The following is a 19,872-nucleotide window of genomic DNA, read 5'->3' on the forward strand; positions in this document are numbered from 1 at the left end:
CAAGCCCAACAGGCCAAATCCCATTGAAGCCAACAAGAGCTTTTCCTAAGTAAGGACCTCAGGAAATTACCCCTCTTCTAAAAACATTTCTCCAGGATCCTCGCCAGCTGTGGGGAGCCCCCCACAGGCGCCGTGAGGAAGTTGCGTTGGGAATTCTGCACTGGGGGCTGCTCCGTGTGAATCAGCAATCAGCACCCCAGCAGGGTGTCAGACAGTACCATCCGGCTGGACATTAGCTGCTATTTGTTATTCTGTTTAACATGCTTCAGTCTGCCAGTAAGGGGCAGAAACAATATAATGTGACTTGACTGGGTTAGCACAGCCCATGACTACTGGATAGCAACTAGATGCAGTGAACAGCTTGCTGCCAATCCATGCACTAACGTTTTTTCAAATCAGGTGCAATTCAAGATCAATGCACCACTACTTTGAGGACTTCAGTGCTGCCCAGACTTTCTGCTGGATCTATGGATGGGTGCGGGTTATCACCCATAATCCATTTGGCGAATACTTACAAATATATTCAGAGCTATCACGGTCAATATGCAAATAGCACCAAGGGCTACATTTACAATGGTTGCTTGTGATGAGCAATCGAAACGTGCTGAGCGCTGAAATGGGTAGCCCCTTGGAAACAGGAGCCGATCTTGGCCTATCAATGACCTATCTGACCTTTTCTATCTCTGCACCAGGGATTACAATCTGGCGCGCCCACACAACAGCAAGAGGCAACCACGTGGTTTAACTTTAAAAAAATGTTTTATTTCAAGATCTTTCTTTTTTTTGTTTTTAACTCGTATTTCAAAAAAAATTGGGTAAAAGTACAAAAAATGTCAGTTGAGTAACAGCAAAGGTTTAGAAATCACAGCCGTGGAACTAACCCCAGCAATATACAGACAGGGCACATACCAGACAACCCAATGGACACAATTCATCAGAAGAGCATTTTGATTCTTCTTTTGTATTATTTTTTCTCTGTACAAAATACACCAAAGCATGCCAGGGAGCCAGGGGAAAAAAATATGACAAACAGTTACTAGAAATGAGAGTTGTACAACAGGAAATGGAGTGTGCTCTTTCTCTCCTCCTTTCAGTTTCCTTCATGTCAAGTTGTTCTGCAGACAGTTCACACCGGACTCATCCTGTTCACCCTTCCCATTATCATGCTTGGGTGACATGGAGTTCTGAATATTAAATGATTCCTCTTCTTTCATGCAGGATTTCAGAGAGTCCTGCGGTTTGTGGGGAGCATTGGGGTCATCCTAGAAAAGAAGGAGGGGAAAATAGAAGGGAGAAGGGAGGTTACAGAGGGGGCTCTGATGGAGGCCAGAGAAACCCTGCCCCTCTTTAGTAGCAGAGCACTGAGAAAGCAGGGGGTGATCACACAGGAGTAACACCGCCACAAGTTGGAGCAGAGGGGCTCCCTCGCTGTGAATTACTGTAGAAGGCTCTCAGCCGGCCTGTCACCCAAGCTCATCCCGCCTGCCATCCTCTCGGACGTGTAGTACCACGTGACCCCGTGACTCAGCTTTGAAACAAACCCACAATGACTTAAATCTGCTCTCAATGAATTACGACATGGCTTTGCTCTCAGCGCTGAAAGCCACGGAGCATATACAAAGGACCCTGCCTGCCTTAGGGGCCCGCTGCCATCATGCATCCTGTCACAGCAACGGAGACTGCCCGAGCTGGGTTCAGTTTCGAGAAGGTGAGAGGCAGGACTGGGGAATTGTGTCCCCCTCGACACACACACACACCCCCTTTGGGGGGAGGTAAGCTTTAGGATGCTGCAGCCCCGAATGAACAATCATACTGAGCCCTTTCCACCTGCAAATGTCAAAGCCCTTTACGAAGTGCGGAGAGGGACTAACAATGAACATATCTGCCCCTGCACAAATTGGTACTGCTAGGTAAGCCACAGGAATTAAATCTCTGATGAGACAGGTCGCCAGTGTCATCACCTTAATCTTTTACAGATGAGGACACTGAGGCAAAGTCACTCAGCAGGTCAGCGGCAGAACCAGGAATAGAACCTGGAAGCCTTGATTCCCAGCCCCGGCATTGTACACCATCCTTCACCCCCTTCTTATACTGGAATTGGGAAAGGTTCAGAAAAGGGCAACATAAATGATTAGGGGTATGGAACAGCTTCTGTTTGAGGAGAGATTAATAATACTGGGACTTTTCATCTTGGAAAAGAGACGACTAAAGGGGGATATGATAGAGGTCTATGAAATCATGACTCGTGTGGAGAAAGTAAATAAGTATTATTTACTCCTTGTAACACACGAACTAGGGGTCACCCAATGAAATTCCTAGGCAGCAGATTTAAAAGAAACAAAAGGAAGTATTTTTTCACACAACGCAGTCAAGCTGTGGAACTCCTTGCCAGAGGATGTTGTGAAGGCCAAGACTATAACAGCGTTAAAAAAAACTAGATGAGTTCATGGAGGATAGGTCCATCAATGGCTAGTAGCCAGGATGGGCAGGGATGGTGTCCCTAGCCTCTGTTTGGCAGAAGCTGGGAACGAGCGGCAGGGGATGGATCACTTGATTGGCTGTTCTGTTCATTCCCTCTGGGGCACCTGGCCCTGGCCACTGTCAGAAGACAAGGGCTAGACGGGCTAGACTGGGCTAGACGGACCTTTGGTCTGACTCAGTCTGGCCGTTCTTATGTTCTTCAAAAAAAAAAATCACTGCTGAGAAATACACCCAATGCCAAACCCTCATTGGAGCCGGCCAGGGTTCCTCACCAGCCCCTTGGTCTTGGGGGAGCTTCTTCGGCTTGGCCCCAGCATTGTGGATGGTGCAGGCAAGGCTTCTGGCGGGCTGTAAGCCGGGTGTTCGGGAGGGAGCTGCTGTTTCGGAGGGAGCATGAAGAGCTCCTGGGGATCTTTCTGGGTGCCCCAAACAGCAGAGCCTAACCATCTTGCTCAAGCCCCTTCAGATGCCCTTTGCATATTGCTGCCACACCGGGAGTCCCTCTGGGCTGTAAAATCTACATTATCACATGAATGTTGTAGAGGGCTTCCCCTGGGGCCTGGCATAGCCTCCAGCAGCTCTGGGCTAGCTCGTACCTCTGCCCATGCGCCTCGCTCCTAACCGGCAGCCCTTCTGCTCTTCCACATCTGGGTCCTTCCCCAGCTCTGTCGAGGCTCCTCACTCCTGACCCACAGCACCACCTGCTGTGCCAGTCCTGCCTCCCACAGCCTTTCAGCCCCGCTCTGCCCCGCTACCTCCACTCCCATTTGCAACAGCCTCTGCTTTTCCACCCCCTGCCTCCCTTGGATACAGAGATTTTAACGGCTGACCCTGCCGCACTGACATGTTACCATCCTGCCTCTCTGCTGTGCTGCCCAACCATTGCACCATCATTTCCCTCGGGGATTTGGGGGATTAGTCTACACTCCATATAATAATAATTCTACAGACAATGAATCAAGTCCATTGATGGAAAGGTTGCTACCTCTACATGAGCATGGTGCCCTGAATCACTCCAGAAATCAGGAGGAATCTGCCTCTAGTAAGGCATGAGCTGGTAGCTTTGGATCGAAAGGCATTCTGGACTGCTCACTTGAACTAAAGGGAGAAGGCCATTAGTAGCAACTAACATCGCTTCCAGACCTCCAGCCACTAGAGGCTGACATGAGTCCAGCCCTGTGAAAGGTCAATACCGTATTTGCAGCACTGCCCTTTACTGGATGGAATCAGTACTGCTTTGCTGTGTGTCATAGCTGCTATACTTCTAGCAGGTAAAGGAGATTCTCCTTGGAGCCTATGCTTTTGGAGGAGGAGGAGCTCTGTCCCCAGTGCTGCTGCAAAGTTCTGTGTGGCCATGATAGGCAGCTCAATGAAGGTGTAGGCAGTTGCAGGCTCCTTGCAGTATTTTAGTATCCAACATATTGCAGATGAAAAAAACAAATAATGAATTCGTATCTATTAGCGGGTGCTACGCTGAGAAACTGGCTGAGTGCCAAGACCCCAGAGAAGGGTTAGCTAATCACGTGACACACTCAAAGTAGCATGTTCAACCAGCAGGCTTAATTAAATTCCATCCCAATCATTGATGCTTTGCACATTGAGTAACTGTGTTTATGTAGCTGTGTAACGAGAGGCGAAGAGATACAAATTCTGAGACTCCAAGTGCTCCAACCTGATCAGATCTGTCCAGTGGTAGCTCCCATGTCACAAAATACTCATCTTTAGGCCAGTTTCTCCTTACCAATTTCTCCCCCATTTAACTGAGCGTGGTAATATCCCTGGAGACTGAACTCCCCTCTGTGTGCACAGGACAAGTACAGCCTGGACAGCTTCAGTGGAAGATTCATACATTTTAAGGTTGAGGGGACCACTGTGATAATCTGGTCTGTCCTCCTATATAACACAGGCCAGAGACTGTCACCCAGCAAGCCCCCTAACCTCTCACACACCTCACTTTGCCAGTCTGCCTGCCTCAGCCCCACTCTGGGCCAGTTCAAACCTATGGTGAGCTGTGGTGGTGATTCTGAGATGGGGAAACCCAGACACCCCCCAGCCTGCTTCCCACAGGCCATTAGACCGGATTCAAAGCCAGGCCCTAGAAGGGGAAGGTGCCATCATCTGGAACCAGTCCTTGAAGCCATCCAGTCTGCCGTTGCTGCAAGGCTTTGTTTGTGTTGGTGAGAAGGGAAAGAAAGCAAATGAACAGCTCAAAGCCAGAGCAGGGGGTTTGGAAAAGACACCTGGGAGGTGCTGGAACAGGTCTGATCCTTGCACTCCTTCCTCTCCGCTGAGCCAAACTCCCATCACGCAGGAGCAAGCCCATGGGATGTAACAGTGACCAGGAAGGATGCTGATCTGCAGAGCAGTCAGGAGAAGGGGGCCATCTCCTATTCACAGCTCCTTACCCAGCCAACTTAGGCAGCTGATGGAGCTGGGAAGCAATGGGTCCAGCCAGGGGAGGTGGGGAAGACAGAAGACTTGATTATACTGATGGTTGATAGTCCTCCAGCCTCACAAATCCAGATGCCAAATGGCCCATATATTAGTGCTGCTAAGTTTCTCTCATATTTCTCAAGATGTGGCCAATGTCTTCCACCCTGGAGTGGGGAAATGAATGGCTCCTTCATTTCTCTAGGGGAGCCCTCAGGACCTCTCCTCCCTGCCCCCTGTGAACCACTCAGCTCAGCGGGTTAGTACATAGCCCTAATGACAGGGAGATTAATGGCTATGGACCCACGAAGGCCAGTTGTGGTTGAGAGGGGTGAGAGATAAGAAGAGTTGGGTTCTTGTCCCAACCCTGATACTGGCCTCCCATCATGACCTTGGGCAAGTCACTTGGCTTCTCTCTGTTTCTGATTTTCCCCCTCTGAAACATAAGGCAATATCATTCCAACTGTGGGGAAGTGCTTTTGAGCTCTGGAGGTTAAGTGCAAACCCCATGGACCGAAATCTAGCAGTGCTGTTCCAATATCAGGCAGAGGGGTCACTGCACTTTCTAGTCTCAAATAGCTGCACTGCACAGTGTTACTGTGCGCTGTCAATCAAGTGCTGGGATCCACCCCAGAAAGGGCTGCATTTCAGTGGTGGGTAAAGTGATCCATGTATATCCATCCCCTTCTTCTCAGGGGTGGTTTGGGAGTGTGTGCCAAGTGCTTTGAGATCCCCAGTGAAGGGAGCTATAGAAGAGTGAGCATCATTCTCTGTCCTACCCAAAGCTTCAGATCGTTAGAAGAGCTAGATTAATCGCAGTAAACGCTGCAGCTCACCCTTGTCCTCCTCTCTTATTGTCACCCGCTCTCTGCGGCGGTCTCTCACTGAGTCTTGTCTAAAGCACGGTGCGCACTCTGCCCCTGCGATCCGTGCTGCCCAGGGCTCCAGAGACTTTGGCTTGTGTCTCAATGCTCACTTTCAGGTGTGAGTCAGGGGATGGGAAGAGGAGACCTACAGATAACAGGTTAGTTTTAGCCCCCAATGGTGGCATTCTCCGCACCCATGTCCTAACCTTACAACACCTTCCTACCGAGAGGCAAAGGGGAAGCTCTGGGTGAGCATCTGTCCTGTACTTGCCCTTAGCTGGGCATGCTCTGCAGCTTGCTTCTTTGGCTCCCTTTTTGATAGGGGGTAAGGAGCTCAGTGGTGCCCCTGGTCAGGCACAGAGAGGAAGCACAGCCTCTGGAGGATACAGCAGGGTGCAAACCCATTGGGCCCAGGTGGACAGGCCAAGAGTGGCCTCCTGAAGTAAGACACCTTTGCTGGGAAATTGGAGGGGGGCATGCAGGAGCTCTCAGGCACCCTGCCCTTGGCTGTGTCCTGTCTGGCTGCCTCCTGCTCCCATGCTGCTGCGTCAGCACCACTCACTCCCCAAGGCATCCTGCTTGCTCTGAGCAGGGGGCACCGGGGAAATGGGAGAGAGAGGGAGGGAACCAGAGGGAGGGCAGAGAAAGGGCGTGGGGGCAAAATGCTCCCTGGATTTCAGGGATCAGTGACCCACATCATCCCAAATATGGAGGGGCAGGACCCTGCAATGTCCCACCCATGGTGACACAGGGTCCCTCAATATCTCTCACTCAGAGGGTCCCACAAAGTCCTACGGTTGGGGGCACAGTGTCCCACACACAGAGGGTCCCACAATGCCTTGCAGTTCAGGGCATGGTTCCCACAATGCCCCACAGTTGGGGGTGCTGGGTCCCACAGCATCTCCCGTGTCATGAGTCAGCTCAGCCTCTCCTATTTCAGGGCTTTGTGTTGCCCATTTGAGGGCTTGAGACCCTGTTTCCATGTACAACACCCAAGGCTCAGAGTCCCCCCCGCCCATGCCTTGGGGACTTTGTCCCTTTCTCAGGGTCCACCCCCCATGACACAGCCAGCGAGGTCCCGAGACATGGGATAGGGTTTGCCCCAGACAGAGCCTCAGACCCTCACAGGCCCCACTGCACTTTGCTGGAGAGAGTGACACACACAGACACACAGAGACGCACACAGACGAGCCATGTCGTCCTGCCATCCAGGCCAGCACAGCCCTCCCACGTGAGCATGGACACGACAGAGGGAGGGCAGGGGAAGAAGCCGAAGTGAGCAACAGGGGGAGACGCTGACTGGACTGGCTGACTGGACAGGCTGCTTCAGAGTGCGAGGCGCAGGCCGAGCAGGGGGTCCCGCTCCAGCAGGGCGAGCTCCCAGAGCCTGTGCAGATCAGGGGCCTCGCTCAGTGTCAGGGAACAGGGGTGGGGAAATGGGGATTTCTCCCCACTCCCTCCATCGCTGTGCTGGGTTTTGCCCCAGGAGAGGGGCCAGTGAGAAGGCGGGAGGGAGAGCAGGACATTCCACCTGGCAGCTTCACTCGGGCTTACGGCTGCCACCTCTGAGGTACGAAGTACCGGGAGATCTGGGATGGTCCCAAGCCCACAACACTGGCTGGCTGGCTGGCAGTGGGTGCTGAGCACCCTTCCACACTGCCCAGGGCAGTCCTGGGAAAACCTCAGCAGGTGGCAGCCCCACTCAGACCCATGTCTGTGTCAGGGTCCCCAGAGTGAGTCCATGGCCCCGGCCTGCTGGACAGCCCCCCTGGAGCCAGTAACCACCCTTGGCAAACCCTTTCCCGCCCCTGCAGGGCTCTGAACTCTGCATTCCCTCCCCACGGCCCCTCCACGTTGCTGGCTCCCTCCTTACTGCATGAACCTCGAACATCTTCAGCCCCTGCATGCCCTCTCCTCAAACCTGAAACTCCTCCTGGCTCCCACCCTCTGTCCTGCCTTGCAGGCTCCTGCCCGGGCTCCCAACACTCATGGGTGGGGTTACAGTCCATGCCATGTTGCCACGTCCTGCTGGGCAGCCTATCACAGGGGCCTGGGAGTCACCTACACCTCTGCTCCCCTCTGCACTGCTCCCAGGGCCAGGCCTGTGCAGATGGGCAAGGGGGTTTCATCACAGCCCCATCCAGTGCCAGCCTATTGGCACCACTAGCCGCAGGACCCCCGATCTCTGTGCCATGGCTCTGCATGTGCGCTCTGAAGCAGCCCCTGGCCAGCGCAGGCTGTGGGGAGGGGGAGGCATGCAGAAGACGGAGACATGAAGAAGACGAGTTACCTGACAGATAACGTTATCATAGTAAGCCAATGCACGGGCATGAGGGGAGAGGTTACATGGGGTGTTGCAAAGTTTCCTTACATTTGGATGGGAGCCCTCGGCAATCGTGGACAGGGAAAAGTTATCATTGTGGAGCTCAGACGGCGTTCGGTACCTGCCAGCGGGGAGAGGAGACACAAACGGAGAGAGGTCAGCAGCCTGGTGATCAGTTGTACAGTCAATTGCTTGGCCACACTTCAGTTAGGAAATATACTCAAGAGACCAAATATCACACTGATTAGTATGGTACAGGGAAAAGGTTCTACGCGATACAGGCCCCGGAAGAGCCGTCCCATGCAGCGACGTTCCATTCACCTTACGGCGAAGGCGGGCTGCCCAAAGCCACGCCCTGAAGCCAGCCTTTCAGACCCTACTTGTTTACTAGGAAAAGGTACCGCATCCGTCATTCAGTTAGTCAGCTTTCACCATGTTTGTGCTGGTAGCCTGGTGTGCCCCATGTACCCCGGGGGGGACGTACCCTTAGCTTTGTGTCGCATACGTACATTACAGGTGCTATGGGGGATGAAAGCACCACTGTGGTCTGTGTGGGCAGCTCCTTTCCTGTTGTTCTGAAGACATAATCAGCTGTCCTGATACCGACAGTTTGCCTATCCAGTCAAGCCAAGGCCTACCTCAGCCAATGCAAAGAATTATGGGATTCTTAGCATCAATGTTCAGGCTTATGACACAGGGGCAGGCCAAATGGGCCTCCATAAGTACAATATGTATATTTAAATGCTTGGGATATAGATACTGTGGGAAGAATTATGAGGATAATACATATGTACATGCTAGCCAGTGGCTATTAGTCAACAGGCCCCACGAGCACAGTCACGACACAGCGAGGAGCACATGCCGAGCCAATCAACCCTCCCCTCCGACGCCCGACTCCCACATCCTCCTGCCCTGGCCCTCCACCCATCTCACCCCCAGCACCTTCCCAGAGGCCTTTGCTTCATGCACGCTAGCGAGGACAGAGTGACAGCACCGTCCAGCGAGGAGGCGCCTCACGCCAGGGATGCGCCCCCTCACAGCAGGGAGCGGGACAGGCAGCGCCGGAGATGGGGCCGTGTTAGTGACATCGCCTGGAGTCCCGTCCCCACACGCTGCCCACGCGGACCTTGGCCACGGTCACACTCACACATGCTGGCCTGTGCACACAGCTACACTGGTATACGGACAAATGCACGCACACTCTCACACACACACACTCGTCCGCACCCTTACCTCTATTCCCATTTGCACACATTCATTCGCCTGGCACCCTCCCAAGCCAGCCCGCATGCCCGTTTGCTCACCCCCCCCATCCTACGTTAATTTGAACGCATCGCTGCACACACTAGTGTCCCCGCACACGCTATGCCGCACGCACAGCTCCACCGATTAGACCGGGCGTGCACCTGCGTGCACCTGTACCGGCTCGTGGGCACAGTAACGGGCGCACTGGCCCTTTAAGCCTAGAAAGGCCCAGAAGAACCCGTTCCAGGAACAATAGAACGAACAGTGGCTCAGGAAATGGCAGAAGCTGGAGGAGAGGAAGCAGCCCCGGGGAATTAGTAGTGGGATGGGAAAACCCAGGTCACCCTCCTTTTCAGGGCCCAGGACAGGGTGGGGCAGGCCAGCTGGAAGGAGGTCTCGGCAGAAGGGCAGTAGATCTGCTGCCTGCCTTCTCCCTCAGAACAGCGGGTGGTGGGCAGCAGGAGAAGGCCGGAAGGCCGAGCTCCGGCTAGAAAGCGCTGGGAGGGGGGTCGCTTTGTGCGGAGCAGACTGGGGCAGAAGAGCCAGAGCTGAGTGTGACCCTTCGTGTTGTGGCCTGCAAATTGTTTTGAATAGTTTCTGTGGGGGGGAGGGGAGGGGAGCTATGAGCCATGAGAAAGACTGTGGAGATCTTTAGGGGAAACAGAGGCAGGCTGCTGCAAAACTGCCTCTGGCCACAAGGCGGGGTACTCAACAGGCAGCTGCCCTGATGTAGACATATGTCTCCCCACCCCCCCACTGCACACTCTTCCATGGACACTGGTGTGCACTCCTCCCCCCCCCAGGACACTAGCACACTCTTTCCACGCCTGCTGTGCCACCCCTCACAAGCGTGCACACACCCCTCTCTGGTGCATACCCCTCCATGCACGTCCACACAGGAAAGGCGAAGCAGCCAGGGTGAAGCTGCTGGACTGATGGCCAGCATCCCCTCCTCCCCCCCGCGGGTGACCTGAGGCCCAGGGGATGGTGACTGGTGGAATCTGTCCCTTCGGGTTCCCCCCAGAGGCTCCTGGCCCTGGGAACGGACAAAACACCATCTGCTGCTGCCAGGCTAAGAAGCCCCATGCAGAGCAGCAGCTGCTGAGGGCTTTGCAAAGCTCTTTTCCTCGCCTCCCCGGAGGAGGGGCGGAAGGGATGCCCGCTTTGTGGCTGTGCATTCAGGCAGGGCCCGGGGCCTGACTCATTTGCATTCGTGCTGGTGAATGAGAGAAACGTGCTGCAAGCATGTGCTGACCCGCAGGCTGGCCTCATGACCCCCCAGTCATTCAGCGGGGAGAGTCCAAGGCGTTCCCAGGCTGCCCAGGCATGGATCAGAGGGGCAGCAGCTAGGCACCGATCCCGGCAGCTGGGCTCCCTTAGAGCTTGGATTTAGATCTGAAAGGAGCAACTCCAATTTACAGAGCCTCTTTCATCCCAATGAGAATCCCAAGCCCTGAATGGGCACCAGTCAGCCAGCCAGCTCCCTGCAGTGGGGAGAGGGGATACCATTCCCCAGGGTCACCCCCACTATGCCACCTCCACCCACCTCTGCATCAGGGCCTCATCCCAAAGGGCCACAGAAGGTGGGTGCATATAAGCATGGAGTCGAGTGCAGGCTGGCAAGCACGTGTGAGCTCGTACCTTTCGGCTACTTTGTGGACAGTTGCAGAAACCCAGGGGCCTGGCCATCTCTGCTCATTAATAACCCTGGGTCTCATTGTGCAGGGGCTGGGGTGAGAACCCTGAGTGTCCTGGCTAAATTCAAATGGAAGAAATGTATATCCCGCTACTCTTAATCTCCTCTTGTGTTTCAAGCCGAGAGTCAGCATGGCTGAGGGGTTAGCTCACAAGACTACGGAGCTAGGAAATCGTGCGGATTAAACTTTGCTCTGAAAATGACCCTCTTCATAGCTTTAAGGTAAATCATGTCCCCTCAATGCCTCAGTTTCCCCATCTGTAAAATGGGAATAATCTTTAATGACCTCAGTGATGGGGGTTACAAAAATGGTTACTGCCTGTGAAGTGCTCTGAAGATGTGAAGAGTGCTAATGAAGTGCCAAGGATTGTGATTCACTCGCTGCTGAATACTTCACTGCCTGCGCTACACTGTTCTGCCATGTTGCTCTGCGCTGTTAACAGCTACTCAGCATCACTCCAGAGCTGGCTGCATTTCTGGGAGGGCTGAAACAATTAACATGTCCTGTGCACTGCGGAGTTTGCTGGGCTCTTTGGGACGAAGAGCTGACGACGTCTAGCCCTGGCGGAATGCGCGAGAAGAGCCTGCATGATCCTGTGGGGTGCACCCACCATGGAGGGAGAGGGCCTAATGAACAGGCTGCAGGGGCTGTGGGGCACCAGCTGGAACAATGGGATGAAATTAAGAAAGGGAAAAAATGAGGCCGAGTGTTAGGAGAGAGGCGTGACTGGCGAGACTGGGCTGTGGAATAGGCTCCCGGGGGAAGTCAGGTGAGCCCCCCCATCACTTGGGACATTCAAACCAGGCAGTGCAAAGCACTTCCTAATAAAGACACTAGGCACTTTACAAACATTAATTAACCACTCCTTAGGGAGCCCTCCTGCCTGGCCCAGGGGGATGGGAATCTAGCTGAGCTCAGGTTTCAGAGTAGCAGCCTTGTTAGTCTGTATCCGCAAAAAGAAAAGGAGGACTTGTGGCACCTTAGAGACTAACAGATTTATTAGCGCATAAGCTTTCGGGAGCTACAGCTCACTTCACAAGTACTCCTGTTCTTTTTTCTAGCTGAGCTCGTCCATCGCGGGCAGTGGGGATTCTATGAGCCTTTGCACTCCAGCACCGCGCTGCTTGGGGGTATAATCAGAGGTCGACAAAGCCAACAAATGGATGCTCACGGGATCAGGGGGTGACTCCAGCAGCTGGCTCAGTTTGTTCCTCTCCAGTCTCTTCAGGGCAGAGAGTAACATGCATCTACAGTCTGGGCATGCAAAGGCAAAGCTCAGTTGGGTCTCTCTTGAGGAGCTGGGATCATTTTTGGGGAGGCTGTTTTCCTGCGCTCCAGAACTCACTGGGGCTGGGGAAGTGGTAAGGCTGCCCCATCCCTTTACCCTGCTAACACATGCTGAGAGCCACCCCTAACAGATGTATGGCTTGGCACACAGCCCTTTGCCCAAGAGACAAGTAGCAAGCGGCAGTGTGGGCTACAAGTCTGAGCCCAACAATGGGAGTCAGGAACTCCTGGGTTCTAAGCCCAGTGATGACACAAACTGCTGCAGAAGTGTCTTTGCTGCCTTGTGCCTCAGTTTCTCCATCTTTAACATTGGGAATCATAGATCTTAAGGTTGGACGGGCTCATCTTTATCTCATCTCCTGCATAATTTAGACCAGAGAAGTTTAATAACTTCCAACTCCCATGGGGGCCATGAAGATTAATTACTTAATGTTTATAAAGAATGTTAAATTATTAAAAATGTTGCAGGGTAACAGTGATGAATGACATTTCTATAAAGCCTTGCAGCTCAAGACTCCAAAAGCGCCCACTCACTGAAATGCAGCCACCTCTGGGGTGGGCGGCATCAGCTGATGAACAGCACACAGCAACACTATCCAACAGCCTGGACGAGACGTGAAGAATACTTTCTCCAGTTAACACTGCCAGAGGATTTAGAGAGGCAGAATCTAATTATCTAGACTGGACTCCGACTAGGACACTGGGGGGGTCACACCCCAACTCTTCCAAAAAATGCCAAGGGATCTTCAATAGTCACAAATTGTCAGCACCTGTTTCATGGCTGATTCAAAAGGCGGCACCTCCCGCAGCATAGCGCCCCCTAGCACCAGATAGGGCATTGCTTCAGTACTGACAGCGGTAAGTGCATCACCTTTTGACCCACCCCCACCACTGGGGTTTTTCTGGGAGGTTTCCCACCCAGACTCTGTTTACTAGCAGAGACCTCAGCCTGCTGAGATGGTCACAAGCCCAAGCCAGAGGGACTCAGAGACACCCCACGACGCCTCCTGCCTGATCCCAATGCCCTCCCTGCTGAGGCTGTTCACAGTGAGGGGGAAGAGCCTGCTCCTGGGGCTCGCTTACTGCTACGCACGTCTGGGATTTCACCCGGGAAATTTACGAGCTGATGAGAATAACAGCGACGGACGAAACTGTTCCAGCTCACCGGCCACACAGCCCTCTGCCCAGCGCGCCGGCTCCCTGCATAAGTCACGGGCGCTGGCAGGGATTCCGCAGGGCTCTGGAGTGTGAAGCTGCGCCGGGCGGGAGCCCAATGCTGCATCTCATGGGGCTGTCCCATTACTCGGCACCACTACCAACCCAGCCACTGCCTCCTGCGCCCTGGGGAATGCCTTGGTGGGTGGATGAACGCATGTTGCATGGGGAAACAGTGCAAGGGCCTGCAGCTGGGACTGGGGTTCTGGGACGTTCCCTACACCCTGCTGTGTTTCCCGATAGACTCCTGATGGGACTGGGGCTCTGGGGACCTCCCTACACCCTGCTGTGCGACACCATTCCTGATAGACTCCTGATGGGACTGGGGCACTGGGGACCACCCTACACCCTGCTGTGTGACACCATTCCTGATAGACTCCTGATGGGACTGGGGCACTGGGACGTTCCCTACACCCTGCTGTGTTTCCCGATAGACTCCTGATGGGATCGGAGCACTGGGGACCTCCCTACAACCTGCTGTGTGACACCATTCCCGATAGACTCCTGATGGGACTGGGGCTCTGGGGACGCTCCCTACACCCTGCTGTGCAACACCATTCCCGATAGACTCCTGATGGGACTGGGGCACTGGGGACCACCCTACACCCTGCTGTGTGACACCATTCCTGATAGACTCCTGATGGGACTGGGGCACTGGGACGCTCCCTACACCCTGCTGTGTGACACCATTCCCGATAGACTCCTGATGGGATCGGGGCACTGGGGACCTCCCTACACCCTGCTGTGCGACACCATTCCTGATAGACTCCTGATGGGACTGGGGCTCTGGGGACCTCCCGACATCCTGCTGTGCGACACCATTCCTGAGACACCTGATGGGACTGGGGCTCTGGGGACGCTCCCTACACCCTGCTGTGCAACACCATTCCTGATAGACTCCTGATGGGATCGGGGCACTGGGGACCTCCCTACACCCTGCTGTGCGACACCATTCCTGATAGACTCCTGATGGGACTGGGGCACTGGGACGCTCCCTACACCCTGCTGTGTGACACCATTCCTGATAGACTCCTGATGGGACTGGGGCACTGGGGACCACCCTACACCCTGCTGTGTGACACCATTCCCGATAGACTCCTGATGGGACTGGGACTCTGGGACGCTCCCTACACCCTGCTGTGCGACACCATTCCCGATAGACTCCTGATCGGACTGGGGCTCTGGGACGTTCCCTACACCCTGCTGTGTGACACCATTCTCGATAGACTCCTGATTGGACTGGGGCTCTGGGGACGCTCCCTACACCCTGCTGTGCAACACCATTCCCGATAGACTCCTGATGGGACTGGGGCACTGGGACGTTCCCTACACCCTGCTGTGCGACACCATTCCCGATAGACTCCTGATGGGACTGGGGCACTGGGGACCTCCCTACACCCTGCTGTGCGACACCATTCCCGATAGACTCCTGATGGGACTGGGGCACTGAGACGCTCCCTACACCCTGCTGTGCGACGACACTTTGACCACAAGATTTAGTGAAGTTTAATTTACAATGTATTCTGCTGAATATAAAATACTGCTGTCTTCTCTGTGAGAGATTGTTTGTGTGAATGAGGAATGCATGCATCAGGAAAAGATAAGGTATGAAAGCCATTACAAATGTCCAGATGGTCAAGAAAAGTGAGAGACTTGGAAACACCAGGAGACAATCAGAAAACATCCATTGTATCCGATGCTAAACATGTTAGCAGCATTGACAACCTCAGAGGTGAGGCAGGCACCCCCGAAGGCAAGACAACAAATAGGAGATAACGATGGGAAGCCCGACAATAACCATCAAATGATAACAGCAGAAAACCCCAAGATTAACACCACTTAAAGACTAATGATTACAGTATGACATTGCAAAATGTGTGGACTCAAATGGGAATTTACAACTATAAAGATGGGGTGTTTTGCCATGGAACTCTGGGTTCAGTCCTGCCAAAACCTCGGAGTATCGGATCGCGACCGACAGAGCCCAGCTCCTCACTCATGTTCAATCTAACTGGCTATTAGATTGACTCGAGCTACAACAGACTGGTAACTATAAAAACATCAACTGGCAGGACTGTGTGCACGTTGTGTATGTGTGTGTGAGTGAAAAAGCATAGGCTAACTGTTGTATTTTTAATAATTATGGCGTATTTGCCTTCTCTCTTATACAAGACCCCGTGTGCTTCTTATAACACAGATTAGGCTTTCCCAGCTCAAGCACCCCCTTAGCTGGGCTTAGTCAGCACACGCTGTGAAAGCCAGACGCAGGGCAGTGCCTTGCTCTCTGCTCACACTGATCCCTCGCTAGGAAAGGGGTTCCCAGGAGCACGGAAAGTACCAACACCCCAAGAGTTTCCAATGCAGCCCAAACACTGGCTGGCTGCAGGCTGTTCTAGGGGAGTCCAGCCACAGGGCTCTGGCCACATTCAAACCTCACATTTTGCCCCGGACATTTCAACAGGACAGTGTCATTCCTGTCCTAATCTGCAGCACAGTATTGCTGTGCCCTGTCCAACCTCGCCTCCGGCTTGCCAGTTGTCCCCCTGTGGCACATGCGGCGTGTCCTTAGGGCTGCCATACTTTGGTGGTTGGGTTTAGTGTGCTGGTGCAGGGCGGTGCTGGTGGCCTGTGACATACCAGGGGTCGGATGAGATGATCCGGTGGTCCCTTCTGGCCTCAGACTCTATAACTGTCTCTATAACTGCTGTGTCCCACCCCAGAGGTGGCTGCACTTCAACAGCAGGTGCATGGCATGTGGGGACCTTGCTAGATGAAAGGCACGTATGCACACATGCCAGTCCTTTGCTCCACCGCTGTGGGTCAGGACGGACACTGGGGACAACTGGGCCAAAGGTGGGAGCAGAGATGGCCTAAAAACAGCCAGCTTTCTTGTTCCACAGTGTCACCCCCCAGCTGGCAGGGCCAGGGGACAGAAATGCCCCCTGGGGGTTGGCAGGCAGTCACTCCCCTTGGACAGCAGGTAGGTGCCCTTCCATTTTTCACTGGCATCCCATGGGCCGGTTGGCATGTGCTCAGGTACCCTCCCACTCCCCATGGGTTAGACAAGTGGATGCCCCTCTCCAGGTTAGCTGCATGTGCTCTCCCGACCAGCATACTCCCTCTAAGCTAGCAGACAGGTCAGCTCCTGTGGGGCCCCAGGTGGGCACGGTACAAGCTGATTAGCACATGGACCCTCTCCTGTGAGCTGCCAGCTGGGCTCCTTCCCACTACCTCCCGCATCCTGCCAGCCCTCTCCCCATGCGGCTCTCTCCCTGCCCTCCCCGCCAGGCCCCCTGCCCGCTCCCCAGGCCGCTCACTTGGTCTTGCGCAGCTTGTTGTTCTCAGTCTTGAGTAGGTAGAGCTTCTTGGCGAAGAAGACAGTCATCATGAAGAGCAGCAGGACCACGAGTGCTGCCGAGCCCACGGCCACGCACATCACCTGGAAGTCGGTGATGATGGACTCGCAGCGAATCCCCTTGTGCCAGATGTAATCCTGGGTGTTGCACCTGCAACGGGACCCATGCCACCAGTTAGGGGCCCGCTCAGCAAACGCCAGCAGGACATGCCGAGAGCTGGGTAGGAAAGGGATTTGCAGGATAAGCGAGGGGCAGTCAAAGCCAAAACCGCAGGGGGCTCCCTAGGCACCAGGTCACCAAGCAGGAGGGAAGAGTCCCATCAACCCACAGCACCCAGGGAGACGGAGACAAGCAGCTGAAGGATTTACAGGCCAGACAACGTGGCTGGCTAGGCTAAGCACAGAGATTACAAGTGGCTGAAGGCTGTGAACGCCAAGGAGGGTGAGGGATTCTTCGGGGTGCTCCGCGGGGGTCTCCCCAGGAGGAAATAGGATTACACCAAGAAAAGGGGGACGGCATCTGAGTATGAGGAAATGGTTCCTAAGGGCGGGGCGGATGCCTGCAGAAGTGTTGCCTAGGGCAGGGGAGACGCCTTTTCATAGCCCCTAAGACCAGCTCAGAGGTGAGGCATGGTGGGAGGGAGTCATGTGCCCCCCCACCCCCCTGGATTTAACTGTTTGGCTTGTATTGAGCATGCTCACACAGACTGAGCATGCTCAGTAACATCTGCTGAAGCCACTGCCCTCACTGTGCCCTTACTTATGCCCCCTACACCCACACCCACTCTCTCCCCCCCCTCCCCATAGGTGCAGGGCGTCTCTGGACCAGCTTGCTCCAACCCAGGTGTCTAAAGTCAGGCTTCTCCCTCCACAGTTCAGTCCCTGAACGAAAGCTGATCACTGGAGTTAATGGGGGCTCTGGTTGCCAAGCCCACGTGCCTGGGTCTGGATGAAAATGCCTCACATTACCAGTGTCTGAGAACTGTTGGCTGAAGTCTCCTGGAGTGGGAGCCTTTCCTTGTGAGTCACTGATGTGCCGCTCTTTTGTGGCACTCCAGACAACTAATAAACACAACGCTCAATGCAATAAACCTCAGCATGCAGCTCGACGGCCTAGCAGCTTTCATGCCCAATGGATCCCAGACAACATTGCAGGGTTAACCCATACACAGCCGGGGGGGCTACAAGCAAGGGATTTGGCAAATGAAGCCTAGGTACCGGGAGGCTGTTCTAGATGGCCTGAGCTGCAGAGGAGAAGGCTCAGGAGTGGTACACAGCTGGTACTAGATTGACAGAGGGAGCTGGGGTAGCAGAGAGGGGACGTCAATGAAATCAGCTGGAGCAAGTCCTTGGAAGGATGTAGAATCAAGGAGGGCAGGGTGGAGCCGGGTCCTGGAATAAACTGGAGGCCGACGCGGAAGAGTTTAGCAATAATAAATAAAACTGTACCCTCCCCTAGCACCCTGTGAGGACCTCACAGCACTGTACAAACCTGCAGGAACTGAGCTCACCGTCCCGTGAGAGGTTAGCACCCCAACTGCACACAGAACAGAGGAAACGAGGCATACAGAATTCGCATGGCTTGCCCCGGGGCACACAGCGAGCCTGTGCCAGAGCCTAGCAGAGAACCCAGACAGTCCTGCCTCCCCCGGAGAGGGGCGGGGGACAGCGCTCTTCTGTACATGCTTGCTGCACACGTCGGGGCCCAACGAGCTGGGAAAGCTGTGAGCAGTGGGGGCAAAAGGGAGCTCTGGGGCAAGAGATCAAGGACAGGCCTGGAGAATGGACTGCAGGGGGTGCTCCTGCACCGGTCAAGGGAGATGGTCTAGGGCAGGGGTGGGCAAACATTTTTGACTGTGGGCCATATCGGGATACAGAAATTGTATGGTGGGCCATGAATGCTCACAAAATTGGGGGTTAAGCTATGGGAGGGGATGAGGGCTCTGGCTGGGGGTGCGGGCTCTGGGGTGGGGCCAGAAATGAGGGGTTCAGAGTGCAGGAGGGGGCTCTGGACTGGGGAAGGAGATTGGGGTGCGGGGGAGGGGGCTTCAGGCTGGGGCTGCGGGGCTGAGAGTGCGGGTGGGGTCTCTGGGCTGGAGCAGGGGGTTGGGGTGCAGTGGGGGGTGAGGCTCCGGCTGGGAGTGCAGACTCAGGGTTGGGGCTGGGGATGAGGGGGTTGGGGTGCAGGAGGATGCTCCAGCCTGGGGTTCGGTGGGCTGGAGGGGGATCTGGGCTGGGGCAGGAGGTTGGGGCACGGGAGGGGGTCGGGGTGCAGGCTCTAGGTGGTGCTTACCTCAAGCAACTCCCAGAAGCAGCAGCATGTCCATCCTCCAGCTCCTACGCAGAGGCGCGGCCAAGCGGTTCTGCGTGGAGCCACGGCACATGTGGAATGAGGCAAGCCCCCGAGCCCGGTGGGAGCTTGAGGGCCAGATTACAAGGTCTGATGGGCCAGACGTGGCCTGTGGTTTACCCATCCCTGCTCTAGGGGACCCATCTCTAGCTTGTCTCCTCGGATCCAGTGGCCAGCAGAGGAGACGGAGGTTCAGATAGGGGAGAACTGAGGTGTGAACCTTAACAAGGCAACAGCCGAGCAGGCAGGGGGACAGGGGCTGTCTGAGGACTTGTGGTGCTGTATCAGAAAGAGGATGTGCTGGGCTGGTCACAGAGCAGCCTGCTCCATGCTCGCCTGCTCTGTGCCCAGCTGTCTCCGGCAATCTCAAGCCCTGGCTGGCCCAAGCCCTCAGCTGCCTCATAGGTTCCCTTTGAGAAAGCCAGTCAGTCACTAGAGCCGGTCACGTCTCCTTGGGGCGTGGGGAAGGCAACATCCAAGGGCGACACAAGCTCTCCCCATCTAAGGAGCACCCCCCAGAATCCCGGCAGTGATGGGTGGGAATTTCTGCCCTGATTCCTTTGGGTACAGGGCCCCAAACCTATTCTGGACAAAGGGGAAAAGCAGCCCCACTGACTGGTGAA

General features: G+C 54.7%; 1 protein-coding gene across 2 annotated transcripts in view; it reads right to left on the reverse strand.

Annotated features, from left to right (window-relative positions):
* Window positions 1–740: 740 nt before the first annotated feature.
* Window positions 741–19,872, reverse strand: part of CSPG5 (chondroitin sulfate proteoglycan 5) — a 37,088-nt gene continuing 17,956 nt past the window's right edge. The window contains exons 3-5 of one of the 2 annotated variants that reach the window (XM_078851874.1): window positions 16,862–17,116; window positions 8,149–8,221; window positions 741–1,262 (exon numbers count right to left, since the gene is read on the reverse strand). In XM_078851874.1, coding sequence (XP_078708000.1) covers window positions 1,101–1,262; window positions 8,149–8,221; window positions 16,862–17,116 — 490 coding nt within the window. In that variant the 3' untranslated portion in view covers window positions 741–1,100. The remainder of the gene's footprint in view (window positions 1,263–8,148; window positions 8,222–16,861; window positions 17,117–19,872) is intronic. The other variant, XM_073334921.2, reaches the window with a different exon arrangement.

Source organism: Lepidochelys kempii, chromosome 2 (assembly GCF_965140285.1).
Source record: "Lepidochelys kempii isolate rLepKem1 chromosome 2, rLepKem1.hap1, whole genome shotgun sequence".
NCBI lineage: Eukaryota > Metazoa > Chordata > Testudines > Cheloniidae > Lepidochelys > Lepidochelys kempii.